The sequence below is a fragment of the Pempheris klunzingeri genome, chromosome 11, assembly GCF_042242105.1.
Source record: "Pempheris klunzingeri isolate RE-2024b chromosome 11, fPemKlu1.hap1, whole genome shotgun sequence".
In the NCBI taxonomy this organism is placed as follows: Eukaryota; Metazoa; Chordata; class Actinopteri; order Acropomatiformes; family Pempheridae; genus Pempheris; species Pempheris klunzingeri.
The window spans coordinates 15,271,059-15,287,550 of NC_092022.1; the positions used below are offsets into that span (position 1 = coordinate 15,271,059).

The following is a 16,492-nucleotide window of genomic DNA, read 5'->3' on the forward strand; positions in this document are numbered from 1 at the left end:
GGCCAGCCTTAAAATAACATGGGCTGTTCAAAAACGATTCTGGGGACCATTATTTCCTCACCAAAGCATAATCCCATAATAAATTATTGACGTGCTCCTCATAATAGCCTCTGTATTTATTCTTCGTTGAGTCTGGAACTTCCATGGTAAAATAGTGAAGAAAAATCAGATGAGACTCTGCCTCCAAGGACACATGCATAATCTTAAACTTTTATGAGCATGGGCCTAAATAAAGAAAGCATTCATATGCTTGTCAGACAGCCAGCGGTGGCCATAATTTGCAGCTCTGTAGGGTAGTTTGTGTCGATAAATGTCCTGTAGAGCTGAAAGGAGCAGCTCATTTAGCTGTTTTAAGGTTAGGTTATGATGTACTATTTGCCACAGTAGGTGTTTGTTGCACCAATGCGAAACAGCCTGCGTTGTTTCTCTCAACCACAGCAGTTCCCCAGGTGACGTATGGTATTTCAGCCTGAGTAATGGCATCTTTATAAGTAGTGGTATGAGCAAACTGCTGTTTCACCACCATCATTTAGGGAGATCAAGTCAATCAGGCTGCTGTAAGCGTAGGAAAGGAAACAACCTATTTTTGCTCTCAAGTCTCCGTCCTCCTCACGACTGAGGTAATGGCGAAACAGTCTTCTCTTTGGTGCGTGCGGGAGAAATTTTCTCTGGGGTATTTGAGCACCAAAATGTGTGATAAGTGAAACAGAGAGGGGAAAAAGAGACACAGAGAGAAAGAAAGTGGGAAATAGAAGCGACGGCCTTAGACGCTTTCAAGGAGAGAAAAAGGCCTCGTCCTTTTGAGGTCTTTTTTCTATTGCTGTCCACTATGAACCAGACTCTTGGGTCTCCTCCACAATGCAGGTCCCCTCAGAGCAGAGAACCACTGGCTGTCCTGTCACTTCACATTAGTGTCTTTGTGGAGAACAGCAGCCCCCGAGGGCTTGGACACACTTGTCATGAAAGAAGTGTTCTGGACGCACACACACACACACACTCACACACACACACACACATAGAGTGAGTCGACAAGGAGGTGTTGGGCAAAACGGGCAAAATGGGAACACAAGGAGAACCTCCATCAAGGCTTCTAATAGAACTATAACAGTGACCTTATTTCAGCCTTGGCTCTCCTCTCTCAGTCTCACTCTCTCCCACCGACACACAGACATTTTACGGCACACATTCAGAAGAAGCATTTTCTCATAAGAAATGCAGCTGCTAAGTGAGTGAGCTTCATGCATGTAAGAAGTCCAGGGCCGTCGCTAATGTATTCTACTAGTAGCCCTCGCACTCACTGGCTTCACGTGTAGCAGTAAAACACGTCATTTGTTACAGCCAAAACTGTGTTTGAACCCTCAGAATTTCATTTTATGAACTGTAGCCAAGATTGAAATATTTTCAAAGATTGATATGATGAGATACGATGAAAAAGAGAATTTCCATTTCATGTCACACGGTAGCCATAAAAACATCCCTCTGGCTTTGAATAATTCACACATTATAAGCATCATTGTTGAAAAAAGCAGAATTTAAGGATGAGCATGAAAGTTTTTTCATCACCTTGAAAATAATAAATCGATAAAGCAATGCCGACTCAAGGTCCACTTACTAGCTTCTTTTGGAGCTTTTAACCATATCTTGTGGTCTTCTTCTTCTTAGTTGACATCTATTGAGCTTTAAGGAGTTCTCATCCTTGTTGGTTCGCAGGTAGCAAGTGGACCTTGAGCGAACTCCATCTGCTGATGAAGACAATGTGATGCTGTGAAAAAGCTCCAGAAAAAAAAGCCTGGTAAGTGGCTCTTGATTTCTTTTTAGCCTGCCGCTAAGGCTAAAGCACAATTTGAACCTTTCCAGCACCAGTCTCAAGTTCTATGCACGGCCACGACCCACATGTCCAACATGTAGTAAAACGCTCAGCAGGATGCAGCAGCTGGCTGTGCACAGATCACATGTATGTGCCCAAGAATGCTGATGTGAGACTTTCACTGTGAGAGATATGACATGAATAAACTAACGGCACAGACAGACTATCCATCATGAGCAGACATAGAGAGCAGGTGGGGGGGTGTTTGTATGGGCAACTGGTATGATGCTGAGCTGCTTCAAATTGATCACGATGCTTATTTCTTTCAGTTTGTGAGACCTCACGATGAAAGAAGAGCTTTTTTTTTCCCCCTTCAAAAATGCTCAATTCGTGCCTGCTCGCAGGCTTCCATAAATACCCTGAGGTTATTTTTGGCGATGGGGGGAGGAGCTCCTCCTGGGCCCGGCTGGACGCAGGTGGGCAGGGCGGCGTGGGACGGCTGAGAGGAGAGGAGAGCAGGAGAGAGGAGAGGAGAGGAGAGGCACTGTAAAGGAGGAGAGCGGAGGAGTGTGTGATGAAATCAGATGTGAAGTGTTCCCTCACTCAGCCCGCAGACGCGTAAAAGATTCATCAAGCTGGTGAGGAGAGAGGAGGGACCTGCCTCCATGCACTCCGAGAGAGGAGGGGGAGGAGGGTGGCTAAGAGAGTTGCTTTTAAGATCTTTTCTATTATAAATCATACCGAGTAGAGGCTACCCCAGAAGGCACATGGAGATCCAAACAAAAGGTCTGCGTGGAGAAAGGGAGGCAGGGTAAGAAGGATTTGGAGAGAAGAGGGTGGGGTGGGGGGTGTGAAGGCAAAAGGAGGTATAGAAAGTACACGAGTGGAAGTTGTGTGGAAAGAAACTCGATATAAAATAAACTAAAATTAATTATTTAACCCTTTCTGAGATTAAAGGTGTATTTAACAGGAGTTTTTTCAAATTATTGGGGACTTTTAGGAATTTAATCATTGCAGAAACTGTGATCCTCCTTAAATAGACAGAAGTTTTGAAATTTGGGAAAATCACTGAGGGGGGGGGGGTGGCTTCCATTTTGAGTAATGGCTATGTATTATAAAGCAGTGCTTTTTTTTTTGGAACTTGTCAAAGTGTGTCTCATCATGTAGTCACAAGATGGCGCCTGTTCTCCATCTTCATCATCATCATCAGTAGAAACACCACCAGCAGCATTTATGTCCACAGTAAATGTGAATGAGATGTTAATAGTAGTAATTAACAAACAGCAGTATGAATCCTTAACGTTTTCAAATAAAAATGCTTTGTTACTTAATCTTTCATTCTAATTGCTATCAAGCCTTTTAAATTGGTTTAATACATTTGTGTCCGGTCACCATGACAATAAATTGATTGACTCACTGACTCTATTCTAATCATTTGAATTTGCAAAGCGCGCAGTTTGTGTCCTGACACAACCAGGGGCAGCTTCCACAGGCCAGTTTCCGCCCTCAGTCAGCCACATCCAGCCCCCCCTGTCGGAGTACCCCACCCCATCCCACCTCCTCCCACCCCACCCCCACCCCCTCCTCCTTTTACACACCGGCTCGCAGCCACCCACCCAGCCAGTCACCTCAAGTGCGCCCGGCCGGCAGGAGCGGAGGCAAACAAGCAGACCCGGACCAGCCAGGGCGCTCCTGCGTTGGTTTTCTTTTTCTTTTCTTTTCTTTTCTTTTTTTGTAAATTTTGGCTCATCAGAGAGACGCCGGAGCAGAAGAGGAGAATGGGACGCCGGTGCGTGGATCAGGACTGAGTCTGGTCGGCGCATTGAGAGCTCCTCTGACCCGTTTCCAAGTCGTTTTCTCCCGGCACAGAGTCACGTTTTTCGCCGCTGACACAATGGGCTGCTGCAGTGGACGGTGTACTCTCATCTTCATCTGCACTTTACAGTTGGTGAGCTGCCCAACATCTCTGTCGGCTGCATGTTGTTTTTACAAGTTTGAACTGAGCAAGCCATTGATTTTTTTTTTTTTTATATTATATATGATATTCTCATAATTCTAAACTACTTTACAATTAAATGTCTGTTTTAACTGGGCTGCAGCAAGTGTTGTAGAAATAACAGTAGATCCTAAAAGTTCTGTAACAGCTCACTTTAAGTGCCAGACACCCATTACAAAGAAGTCAAACATGTTTTCATATTTCTCTTAACACTCCTCTTACTTGTGTTCAAATTTGCTGAAATGGTGTCTGAATAGGAATCATGACCCTGGATTGACAGATTCAGATTAATTGGCATTGTTGTTTATTTATGTACCTGATCCCTTGTTGTGACAGACAACATATGGTGCTGTTAGGAAGTCAGCTCTTCTCATCACTAATAGCCTCAGGTAGTGGCACAGTGATGGACAGTGTTCGGGTAGCTCTGCTGTGTGATGCCTGATGTAAGTGCATTGCAAATTCATGGATTTGCTCTTTTGAATATTGCAAGGATGACCTAATATACAGAAATACGGAGTATCACCTGAAGCCACCATCATGTAGTTCTGTGAGAGGCATCAGCTATTTTGTTCAAAGCCCATGTCTGGGTTTCAGATTGATATCCAACTGGCGCCTCGAGATGTGAAACATTTAAGGCGTCAGCTAATGCATACATTTCTGCTCTGATCTCATTTGCGGAATTTATTCATCAAGGACTCGAACCATCCTCTGAAGTGTTGATCCACGAAAACACAGCGGGCGCAGAGACTTATAGCTTGTCGGAGCGTGTCTGTTTCTGATCAGTGAACTTGACATTTTAGTGATGGTGGCCATGCAGCGTCTCAGACGATGCTTCCCATTGACTCGCAGGCCAGCTTGCCTTTGCCACTATCCCTGACTAGAGTTTACTTGACAGGGTGTGACAAGGTTATTTATGGTGGTATTAAAACTGAGCTTGCTCACACCATAAGCCCTCAAGTAAATGTCGCTTGTAACAGCTAAGGGAGCAATAAAAATCTTCTCCTGACAAAGAGTCAAATGGGAAAGTTGTGATGTATTGTGTCATGCATGAGGGAATCAAAAAACAAAGAAAAATGGAACACAGGGCTGAAGGAAAGCATATAAGGAGAAGTGACAGTTAGTGTAACTGTGTAGATTCATAACTGTGACTCAACTGTAACCCCCACCTCCCATTTAATAAAATTGTACTCCCCCAAGCCAGCTCTGAGTTCTCCCACAGAGTTACAGGTACTTCTTGGGCAGATACACACTGTCTCAAGTGTATACAGATATAAGAGGGTGTTAATCTACAGTAGATTCAATATGAGCCACTGCCGCTGAGTTTTTAAATGTTTTTTTTGGTTGTAGTTCTTTCTTGCTGTCAGTTGACTGACCTGCTACCTTCAGTCTTAGCATCCTGCTGTCCCCTCCCCGCTTCATCGTCAAAAATTAATCGAGGGCTGGTGTGTATTTGTGAACTTCCGCCTGTGTATCTGCCAGGTCCCATCTCTGGAAATTAGATAGTGAGGAACGGGGAACTCGGGCATTAGATAGAGTCTGCTTGTGTCTATATGGCTTCGTGTGTCACAGTGGCTTCAGTGCTGCTCCCTTAGTAAAACCGTGTCTCGCACACAAACACGAAGGGATATGAACCCACCTTGAGGGACGCACCTGTTTTCCCTTCCCAGCCTCGGACCTTTTGCCTCATTAGAGAGAAGGAGGTCGACCGTTTGTTAAGAGGTTTATAAAGCTGTCAGCGGGCCACCCCAAAAAGCCCCTGAAGACTCCTGGAAACAGCTTTATTTCCCCGGGCGCTATTTCTGGATGACCTGACGCTTCCTGTCTGCAGAAACACACACTCGCACACATGCACACCTGCACACGGCTGATGAGTTTAACCTGCAAAGAGGGGTTGCGTTAAACTCTGCCTGACCTTTTCGAAAGGTCATCAGGTTGTAGGCGTGTGTGTTTGTGTGCGTGTACATGTGTGTGTGTGGGTTCACATGAATATACATGCGCCCATGTGAGGCCCCTCTCTCCCCTGGCTGAAACCTATGCATTGACAATGAGCCAGGTTATTCCCAGTCCATTACAGGGTAAAACTACCATTAACAAAACAACATACTCTGCTCCTCAGATGTAAAAATAGCCCTTGTGAAACGCTGTGTGTGCTAATTAGCCAGGCAGAGTGCTTTGATCAAACCTCTTTTGGCATCTTGGCCATCCCTTAATTGAATTGTGGTGCGCTTTCCTCATCAACAGGCCGAGCGGTGGGACTCATCTCTCTGGGACAGAAGGCAACAGATAATGAGCCTGTATTGATCGAAACGCCTCTGTTCCCTCTTCCCTCTGCAGCCTAACTATTCCAGACAGTAGGGCTGGATCGCTGTCAGAACCCCGATCAGCCCCAGAGAATGGCAAGCATTGGCAGGAAGCCCTGTCTGTCTAATGATTTGTTTGTACTCCGAGACACAGGCAAGCTCGTTTTTGTCTCAACGGGTTGGTTGTTCGAGGTGTTGACCTAAAGCTGACCTGGCGTGGACGCGTTTGATTGGTCAGATATGGGACCTGGTCCAGACATATTGCAAATGTCAGCGACTGGCCACGAGGAGGGACGTTGGTCTGAATGGAGCTGATGTTGTGGGTGATTGATGAAGGAGGCCTCTTCATTGGTCGTGGTGGTTGTCTGGGAGTGGGCTGTTACACACACACACACACACACACACACACACACACACACACACACACTCACACACACACATAATCACACTGAACAAGGGTAATGAGCTCAGAACTGAACGTTGACCCTGAAAATGCCTGGCCTTAGCTGCACTGGCAGCGCTGACGGATGCATCCTCACCGAGACACAGACACTATTTCATGCACACTCAGACACACCCACAGGCACAGCTGCGCATTCTGAACTGTGAGCTGTAGGTTAGTAGGTCTACTGTTGGGTGAAAATTACAGCCTTTGTATGAGGGAGAGAAGTGCAGCTTTGGGGTGGCTCTGAAATGAAGGAAAAGACCTGTAAGGGGTTTTATTTGATCAGAAGCAAGGAGAAGAAAGAAGTGTCCACCTTTCAGAGAAGTCATCGGCAGAGGCAGCAGAGATCTGCAAGTTTTACCTCATCTTCACACTTGGACACTGCTGTCAGACTACCCACAAGCGCTGTGTGAGCGTGTATGTGTGTAATATCTTGCATCACGCTGCCCACTTTTCCTCTACTCTTTTGATAACATAACCAGAGAATATACTAACTTTGTAATGGTGGCTTCAGAGAAGAAGACAGAGTGTTTTTTTTCCCCTGCTCTCATTGCTAACTTACTTGCGTTATTTGTTTAAGTGCTAACATTCAAATTTCCTGCTGAATATTCATGAGCTTGGAGATGCTGGATGTCTATCAGCATACTCACTCTCCCAACTCACCACCATCACCTCACTCATCTACATGCGCACGTGTGTCTTGTCAGCACACACTCACACACACACACACAGACAGGCCTTGGCCCATAGCTTTGATATTAATGCACCACACAGCTGTAATTAAGAATAATTACGGCAGCTGTGGTAAATTGCATGGCAATAAAACATTGTATGCTATCAGGCCTGTAGATCTTGTTGTGAGAGTTACTGCTACTGTGTAATCCTGTTCTCCCTTGCCTCCCTTCCCAGGAGAGGTGATATATCAAAACCTGGTAACTAGTGAAATATGAAAGCTGTTCCTGGCAAGAGGAAGAATATTTCAAATCTATCAGTTACAGATGCTACAGACATCTGTTAAGGGTATCTCTTTTGGCGGGTGTTTTGTTGTGAGTGTATGTGTGTAACCAGTCTGTACGAGCGCGGAGTCTGGTGTGATCAATGATAATGAACTGTATTTCCTTGGCACTGCCAGGTTGATGGAGGAGATAGGCCAGCGGGAATAGAGTGGATGGTCACCGCTCTTTTATCTCTTTGTTTCTTTCCCTTCGTCTTCGCTTCTCTGGGTCCGCTATTAAGTCCTCATGAAACCTCTCCGTGCTCTGATTCATATCATTGTGGGCAGGAATACATTTTTTTTTTTTACTATTTGCTATGGTTTACACAGATGGCGGCAGAGTAAGATAGCATCCCTATCTGAATTATCCATGCAGATACAAAATGTGGTGTCTGTCTGTTTTAGACACAGCTTGCTATACAGCGATTGGCTCCTCATAAGCTAGGTGTACTCGCCAAATGGCAGCAGATGCCAATAGCAATATTTGTTGGGGTCTTGTTTAATATCTTATTTTGGAACGAAGATCTAAATACCAGTATGTGCTTACGGTTTTGAAGACAGTCATTACCATTAACAAACAAGTTTAACACACTGATGACTGTATTTGTCAGATGTGGACTGCAAATGGGGTTTGTAATCTACTCCACCAAGCCTAAGGCCGCTCACAGTCAATTATGTGGAACCCAGCAAGCATTGATTACCACTATGAAGCTCATGTCTGGGCTTAAACTGGCCTCATAATCCTTCTTGACAAAAAAATGCAAGCACAATCAAAGTAACAGTGGTTGCTTATGTTGTTCATGATGTTTTTTACAAAGCATGTTCTCATCACGGCTGTCATTTAAAAAAAATTATCAAAATTTAATTGAACGCAGCCCATGTAATATCCATGGTCAGTGTCAGACCTTGGTGTGTCAGAGGGTCTCACCCTTCAGTATAGTTTATATTTACCCATGTGCTGTCGACAGATGGTGAAACTTGGAATCTTATATTGTGTCTCCAATTTTGTCATTATCCTGAAATTTTTCTCAATGGGCCTCATATCGTTAAATCTCGGTATCTTAGCGATGATTCAGTTTCATCAATTTGCTGTTGCAGCCCTAAATCGTGTGCCACAGTGGCTCCAGGAGTTGTCGTGATATCAGAAATAAAGGTCTTGACCCTGTGTTACACTGTCTCCGGGCTCTTATTTTTTTCTTCTTGAAGGTCATTCAGGTCACTATAATTAGGTACTGTAGGTGTGTGTGTGTGTGTGTAAGGGCTGTGCTTATGCTGTCAGATAGACCCCTGGTGTGCAGTGCTGATTGTACTTTTGACCCACACTTTGGTGATTGCAGTGCCTGAACAGCCCTCCACAGAGGAACTGACCCTGGCAGGTTCTGCCTGGCCTTGGCTTCAAGTACCAGCCCCATCAAAAAAAAAGTTGATTAAACCACAGACTAAAGTATTTAAGAAAGTGTGTGTGTGTTGTAGGTCACAAAAGAAGGTGACTGTATAATAAATTCACACTCACACCTCACATTTTTGGAGCTCCCTCCAGTGTGTCATCGTCTCACCTGAGAGCCTAATGCAACCTGGGTACTCAGGGATGAGAAGCACTGCTTGAATGTGTAATGAATGTTCATGCTCCACCCCAAATGTGCATCCTTTGTTAAAACACAACAAGGCTTTGTGTTAGTTATCTCCCTTTCCCATTTTCTTTTACTCCCCCCCCCCCCAATTGCTCTTCCCCATTTTCTCCCCGTGCTGTGAATACGTTTGAATTATTGATTACCATCTGATTTATCAGTGGGGCCAGAGCCAAGGGAGATTTAGGGGAGATGCAGATAGAAAGGTGGAGAGAAATAGAGAGGGTGGGGGATGGGAGGTGGTTCGACCTCTCACTCTGGGCCAATTATGAGCATGACCCCAGAGACCTGAGATCTCTATGTGCAGCTTTTCCCCTTTTCCCCCCTCTTTCATTTTCCTTCCATTTACCTCTCCATCTCTCTATCTCCCTCTCTCTTTGCACTGTTACCACGGAAACCTTTATGTATACAATAAGATGCTGAAAAGCCTGCAGGAAATAAAAACCAACCTGTCAAAAGGAGACATGGGAATGTATGATGCAAATCTGAGTTAGCGTGCTGAGGAGAGACGAGTGCTGGAAGAGGACCTCAGGGGGTTGGGCTGCATAGAAAGTGGGACTCGGAACACATCCTGCTCTCAGGACAACTGTCACTCTAAAGATAGCTCTACTTACATATATAGCCTTTAACCTCACCACAAAAAACGACCCACCCAAAATTCAACATAGCAACCAGTCAGATACAAATACAGAGTGGCTTGCTTGGGACCAACTTTGGCTGAAATGTGCTCATGTTATACTTTCGTCAGAGGATGCTTGTTAAAGAGAGATTACAGCAACCAGGTTTTATGCTAATTGGGAAGAGGTGCTGACCTTCCTCTTGTTTCTCGACCTTCCCCGGAGTTTGGAGTCGCCACCCTTGCTGTATGCATGTTGGTTTATAATAATATGTGTGTTCTTGGAAAAACCATCTCCTCTTTGTCCCCGGTGGCCCTTTTTACAACTGTTCGCCATTTTAATGTCTTCAATTTAACAGACCATTAATTATGTGGTCATAGTGAAAACCTTGGGCTGGCAAATGTGAGTGTATGCGCCTGTAGCCATCCATGCAGAGGCTTTGTGTGAGTGTGTCTGTGTGTGTTCCACATCAGTGACACTGCAATATTAAGCTATAATGGAGATAAAAGTAGAACTATTTGCAAACCCATTTCTCTCTTTCCATTCCAACGGTTCCAGTGGTGTCATTTGTTATAGTATGGCATCGAATAAATTGCTTTGGGAGCACCACAGCTGGGATGACTATCTTGACAGATCACACTCAGCTGAATGGCTGCAAAGCATATTCGTCTCACTCAAATCCCCCCACTGTTTTGGGCATTCAGTTCTTGTTTTACAAGCGGCTGATGACTTCACGGATGTTTTTGCTCTAATTGTGTTGTGAGATTCAACGGTTGGACGGCAGAGATGCACACAGCATAACTTCCTCTATTGGTGGATGAAAGATTAAGAGTGATTGTATTATGATGAAAAGAGCAACATTACTGAGTCAATTATGGAAAGTAGAGCTAGAGGGTGCAAACTGCTGACAGCTGTTTGTCGTTCTCGACTGCATATACTTGATGAGAATTTCCTCTGTCGCAGCTAAATTGCCTACTTGTTAATTGGGGCGAAACCTAAACAGTTTTTGTTAGATCTAGGACATGTTGAGGCAGAAAGGGAGAGGGGATTGGCTGGTTTAAGCTGCTCTCATTTCGTCACTTTCCTTTCCATCCTATCCATTGTTAGTGTGTTTGGGTTTTATCCATTGCTGTATTCTTGGCCTGATTTTCTTCTGTCAGCTCCTTGGAGAAATCAAAGTATCTGTGTGTGTTGCAGTCTGCTGTCTCATCTCTCATTTTCCATATGACACCCACACAACAAACAACAAATTTGGAGCCACAAGAAAGAGACAAAACCTCAGAAGTGACATTAATCCCTTGAGTTGAGGCTGAAATCGTACCAACCAGTGCTGCTGCATTTCTCTTCCAAGTTGATACAGCAAAGTCTAAATTAGCCTCTAATAATCCAAACACTGCTGCCACCTTTGCAGATAAACTCAAAAGAAATGTTGGCTGACGGCAAAGTGGAAGAAGAGAGATAAAGGGAGGAAGAGAGACTGAGGGAGATAAGCGTTTTACAAGAGATACCAGCCATATGAGGAAGGATGTTTGCTGTCACAGTGTATGAAATTGGGTCATATCTCCGCAAACCTTGCTTCATCATCAAGTCCGCTTGTTGATTTTTGTGTTGAAATCCTTGAAATGCTGCCTAGTCAGTTTTATGCAGGCTGTTGTTATTGAGAAAATGAGAATGAAAGCTGTTTTGACACTGACAGATAAGGTTTAGTGTTAAAAACACTGTTTTTTCCAGCTAAAGATTAGCTATAACATGTAAACAAGTTTCAATGATCCACGCATTAGAATTCATGGACTGGTCTTTTGCACATGTAGTCAAGATCCTCTGATCTTCATCCTCTGATCAACACTGTTATCACACCAAAGTCATTTACACTGGTGTGATGTCACAATCACGGCCCGTCTTATTGATCTGCTTGATAGAGGCAATCATATTTGCGTTACTTACCAACACATGTAAATCTGTAATTGTATAAAGGGGGTTACTTTTTCTAATCTCTTATTTCTAAATGAAATATATGGTGTTAAGACTGAGCACACTCTGGCTAGATGCTGTAATGTACCGACTAAAACTCTTTTGCACTTCAACGATACCCTCATACTGTTTTTGTTTGCCTCTAATGAAGTGTTTTGGTGGTCATTAGGCATTTTTCACAGTCGACACGAGGAAGAGCACAGGTGTTAGGGTTTTAACGACAGCTCTGTTCTATTCGAGTGTCCCTGTAAGCTGTGACAGTGAACCTGCATGCTTTATACAATGACCCTGAAACTGAACCAGGTTAATGGTATTCAGCTATCATTAATTTAATCATTCACACCAGTGCTTTGGCCACTATGACACGTCAAAATGTCTTTTGTGGAAAAAAGGCTTATGGGGTTTTTTTTGTGATGTGATTGAAGTAAAATCAATTTGTTTTCTTTCTCTTGCAGATTAAGAATATTTCATCTTTACACGTTTCAGTGCAAAATTGTAATTCAGACACAAGCTCATGCAGATGTGTTATGTCTAGCTGAACAGTTAATTACAAAACTAGTTTACAAAGCACTCAGTGGCAAAAAGCACCCAGGCATGAGCATACAATGATGTCTTTATTAATGAGCATTTTATGTCCTATCATAGCGTGATATGTATTGGGATGGTATGTATTTCACGAAATGATTTGTCTGCACTCTACATTTACTCTTACCTGGAGGAAATCACATGTAACGTCCACCTAAAAGACTCTCCAGATCTGAGATGTGTGATGAAGAGACCAGATAGCAGACGAGGAGATAGAAATGAGATTGGTGTCATAGAGTGGGACATCTTTAACCTCTAACAAGGGTAGTCAACAACCCAGATAGGACAAGGACTCTGATTTGGTCTGAACATGGACTGTATACAGAGAAGGGAGAGCTTTATTCAACCGAACTGATTAAGCTCAAATAAACTAAACTCAGTTCCCCTCAACAGCATTGACTGAACAGAAAATGATTGTAGCCTCTAATGTAAATGAGGTTTATAACTTAATCTTACAGGGAGCCACAGCAACAAAGAACACAGTAACAATACAGCATGACAGACTACAAAAAGGAAAAGTTTTAAATTAGTTTGCCAGTGTCCAGAGAGAGGCTCAGTTCAAAGCACTGGCTTTTATCATGTTTTTTTCAGTGGGAAGGATTTGTGCGCAGTGTTTTCTCAATAGCACTAAGAGATTAGCATATTATTACTACTAAGAGCATTGGATGTTTAACATATTTAATCTTAAATAAAGAGCTCTTCCCTTAATGGGCTGTGAGTAGTCCCTTTGCAAAAAACAGAGCAACAATGTACACTTCACTCAGTGTGTGTTTAGCACTACTACCGAAAACAAGTGGTACTTAGCGAAGTACAAAGGGACTAGCTGCTGTGTTTCACTGTGCAGACCCTATTTCAAACAGTGAAGAAGAAAGTAGTTTATGAAGGCACCCTACCTCTTAATCCCTGTCTCAGCTCTGCTAGCCCAGGCACCACCAAGGGCTATCTATCTATCCAACCCTCCATGTACCCAACGAGTGCCACACACACACTCCATCACACACATGCAGAGATTGGCACCATTAGTTACACAAGGACCAGCCAGGCACCAGACCATAATGACTTTACCCAGGCGAGAGGTGAAAAATTGGATTGGAGAAAGTTTTTGAGAAGTACTTTACTGCTTGCTGGGAGTCACAGAGTGAAGACAAGCCAGGGCAAGGCAAAAAAAAAAAATCCTGCCGGCCTCTGATTCATAGCTCGTCTCTGTGACCGCAAACAGCTTTCTGGATTTTTTAAAGCGAAGTGCATTCACCAATCAGTGAAATAGACGTGAATAAGGCGTCGGTTTATTGTGATAGTTAGAGCAGTGGTTCCCAACCTTTTTTGCTGGTGACCCCTTAAATGGAAGTTTTGTGTATTTCTACTCCTCAACACAGCTTACACACGTCTAAGAGGTCTTCACGGGTCCAAAATGCTTTTGAATATGAAAATAATTTGTTAATATTCTTCAATGAATAATTGAAAGTATTTTTACCTCCTGTACTAACAACTAAACATTCTGTTCATTATGAATTTCCCAAAATATTTGCTCATGTTGTATTTATGACCTATCACATTATCAGAGCTGACACTGAGTACATTTGGGCATTAGACATATTGGGTAGACATAACGATACGCAGACCCAAGAGCCGTGGAAGTAAAACAAGACAGCGTGATTCGGATCCTGTCTGACTCTAATCGCATGTCAGATCTCGGTTCCTTAGAACTGAATGAATATTTCCACAGATTTTCAGCCAAAGATTGACTCACTCTCCTACTCTGTTTCTCCTCTGTGTTATCTTAATTCTGTTTCTGATTCTGTCATTTATCACAAGAAAAATACAAGGAAGAAAAAGTGACAGAATAACAAGATTTTGTGTAGCAGAGATTCTTTTTTCTCAGATTTTTATATCTTGTTAGCCATCTCCTGACCTGTTAGACTTGTGCTGCGCTCCCCTGGGGGGGATCTCAACAGCCAACCACTGATTTACACCGATATGCAAGCACTGACACACCTGGAGTTACTACCCAGTTATTTTCATATTTGCGAGGAAAATCAAAACAACTGTTCAATGTCAAAACTATATGAAGAGAAAGACATTAAAAGAGACAAGCCATGAATTACAAGCTAGCTGGCTTTTATGAAATGCCATGTTTTGCTCTGGCAGTCATTTCCAGGGACTCCCAGCAGGCAGCAAAATACGTCTGCCAGTGTGAGTGCGAAATGCAGAACAGGTAATTTGGATATTGCATACAAATTGGCTCTCTGAATCTTATTATTTTTTATCAGGCTTGGCATCATTGGCTAAAGTGCGTTTCTATGTCTAAGTAAAAACAACCCATGAGCGATGCCATTGAGCTGAAAGAAACCAACTAAAAAACACAAGATAATATGGTAGGAGGAGTTCTCTGTGATTCACCCGTCACGTCTCCTGGCACTCCTCAATGCTCAATGTCGCCCCTCTGCCTGACTGTGTGAGTCACAGTTATATGCTTGAACACAGAGGAGACTGAATCATGCAGCCTAAAGTCATACAGAATGGACACACACACACACACACACACAACCCCACACACACACACACACACAAACAAGATTACGCAGCCATACTTGTTAGGACATTGCATTGACTTCCATTCATCGTGCACAGCCTAAACCAAACTGTAACCATAACCTTAACCATAACCAATTAATGCCTAACCCTAACCTTAACCTAACCTCCATTCGCACCTCACCTCTGACCTTAACCAGGACCTAAGAAATTACATTTTTTCTCATTATGATCAGGCTTTGGCCCCCTTGAGGACTACTGGTCCCAACAAGGTCAGTGTTTGTACCTGAAATCGTCCCAATAGAAAAAATACATCCACATACACACACACACACATATAGACACACACACCTGCTTTTCAAAGCCACAGATCTTGATGACACATTCAGTAACATGTTATCAGCGGACACTTCATAGAGGACATGCACAGAAACAGAAACACTGATGTGATTTATAGTATCTGGAGGCTAATGTGGAACTGAGAGGGTCACCAGTCACCCCGATCCTCTTGCTACGGGGAGTGTCATCCTCCTCTCTTCCTTTCACACCTAACACCTCATCCGAAGTGTGTCCTACTGCAGCATGTAACCAACTAGTGACAGCACAGTTGAGTTATAAATCACCGCCAACAACTGTCAAGCCACCCTGCCACATGTTTAGGTGTCTGTTTGAAATCCCGGTAGGATACACAGGCAAAGCAAACTGTTTTTCATGCATTTCAGCCACTTATCCTGAGCACACATGCACATCTTAATTAGCTATCAAATGATGCAGATCAAAGGTTGTTTTTTTTCCCCCTCTCAGCCACGTTCACTCTGATCCTCTCATCACTCTTTTATCTGTAGCTTACTTACCTCTCTTCCTCCTCATGGCATGTCAAAGAAGGTGGTTGTGACTGAAATGCTTTGAGACTTTCTGAATTTGGGTGTTGAGAAAACAAGGGACTATAGCATAAGGCTGTGTCCACTGGGTCCTTTACTGCTTTTTATGCATACCTCTTGAAACAGAGAGATTATACACAAGCTAACAACATCTAACAGAAGCAACAGGATTTAAGTCTACCATCCCTGTTAATAATCTGGTATCACGTGGCTAAAGGAGAAAATAATTGATGGTTTTGGGGAGCTAGGAATAGAGATTGGAAAAACCAACTAGTGTGAAAGGGAGCGAAGGATGGAGCAGACAAAGGATGGGCAGTAGTGGAGGTGAGAGACAAGCTTGTTGCATCCTGCTGTCGCAACCCACCCCCTAATTGCGTAGTATTTATGGTGGGAGGAGTGGTATGTGTGGGCAACATGCTTCTCCACATATATACACACCCAAAACCAAAATACACACTAAGAGATTCCGTCACCCTAGAGGGAGTCGTTTGTGCTTGCAGGAGGTCGGCGGGAGGCTTTTACAGGCCGTTATGTAGCCAGCTCACTGTTCCTGGAAGAGCGCTGGTATCTTTTGATCAAATTCTACTCCACTCTCCAGTAACCTGCTTCCTATGAATTGTGGGCTAATTGTGCCGTGTGTGTGTGTGTGTGTGTGTGTGTGTGTGTGTGTGTCTGGGTGGTCAGAGACCTCTCTATTCATGATTGATTGTTGTCATCTTGGCGGATTATTAAGTTA

At 43.6% G+C, this 16,492-nt stretch overlaps 1 protein-coding gene across 1 annotated transcript in view; it reads left to right on the plus strand.

Moving 5' to 3' along the window:
- The first annotated feature begins 3,684 nt into the window (after window positions 1–3,684).
- The window catches only part of nkain4 (sodium/potassium transporting ATPase interacting 4), a 40,410-nt gene continuing 27,602 nt past the window's right edge, over window positions 3,685–16,492 (plus strand). The window contains exon 1 of the mRNA XM_070839956.1: window positions 3,685–3,755. Within this exon, the coding sequence (XP_070696057.1) occupies window positions 3,702–3,755 (54 nt within the window). The 5' untranslated portion in view covers window positions 3,685–3,701. The remainder of the gene's footprint in view (window positions 3,756–16,492) is intronic.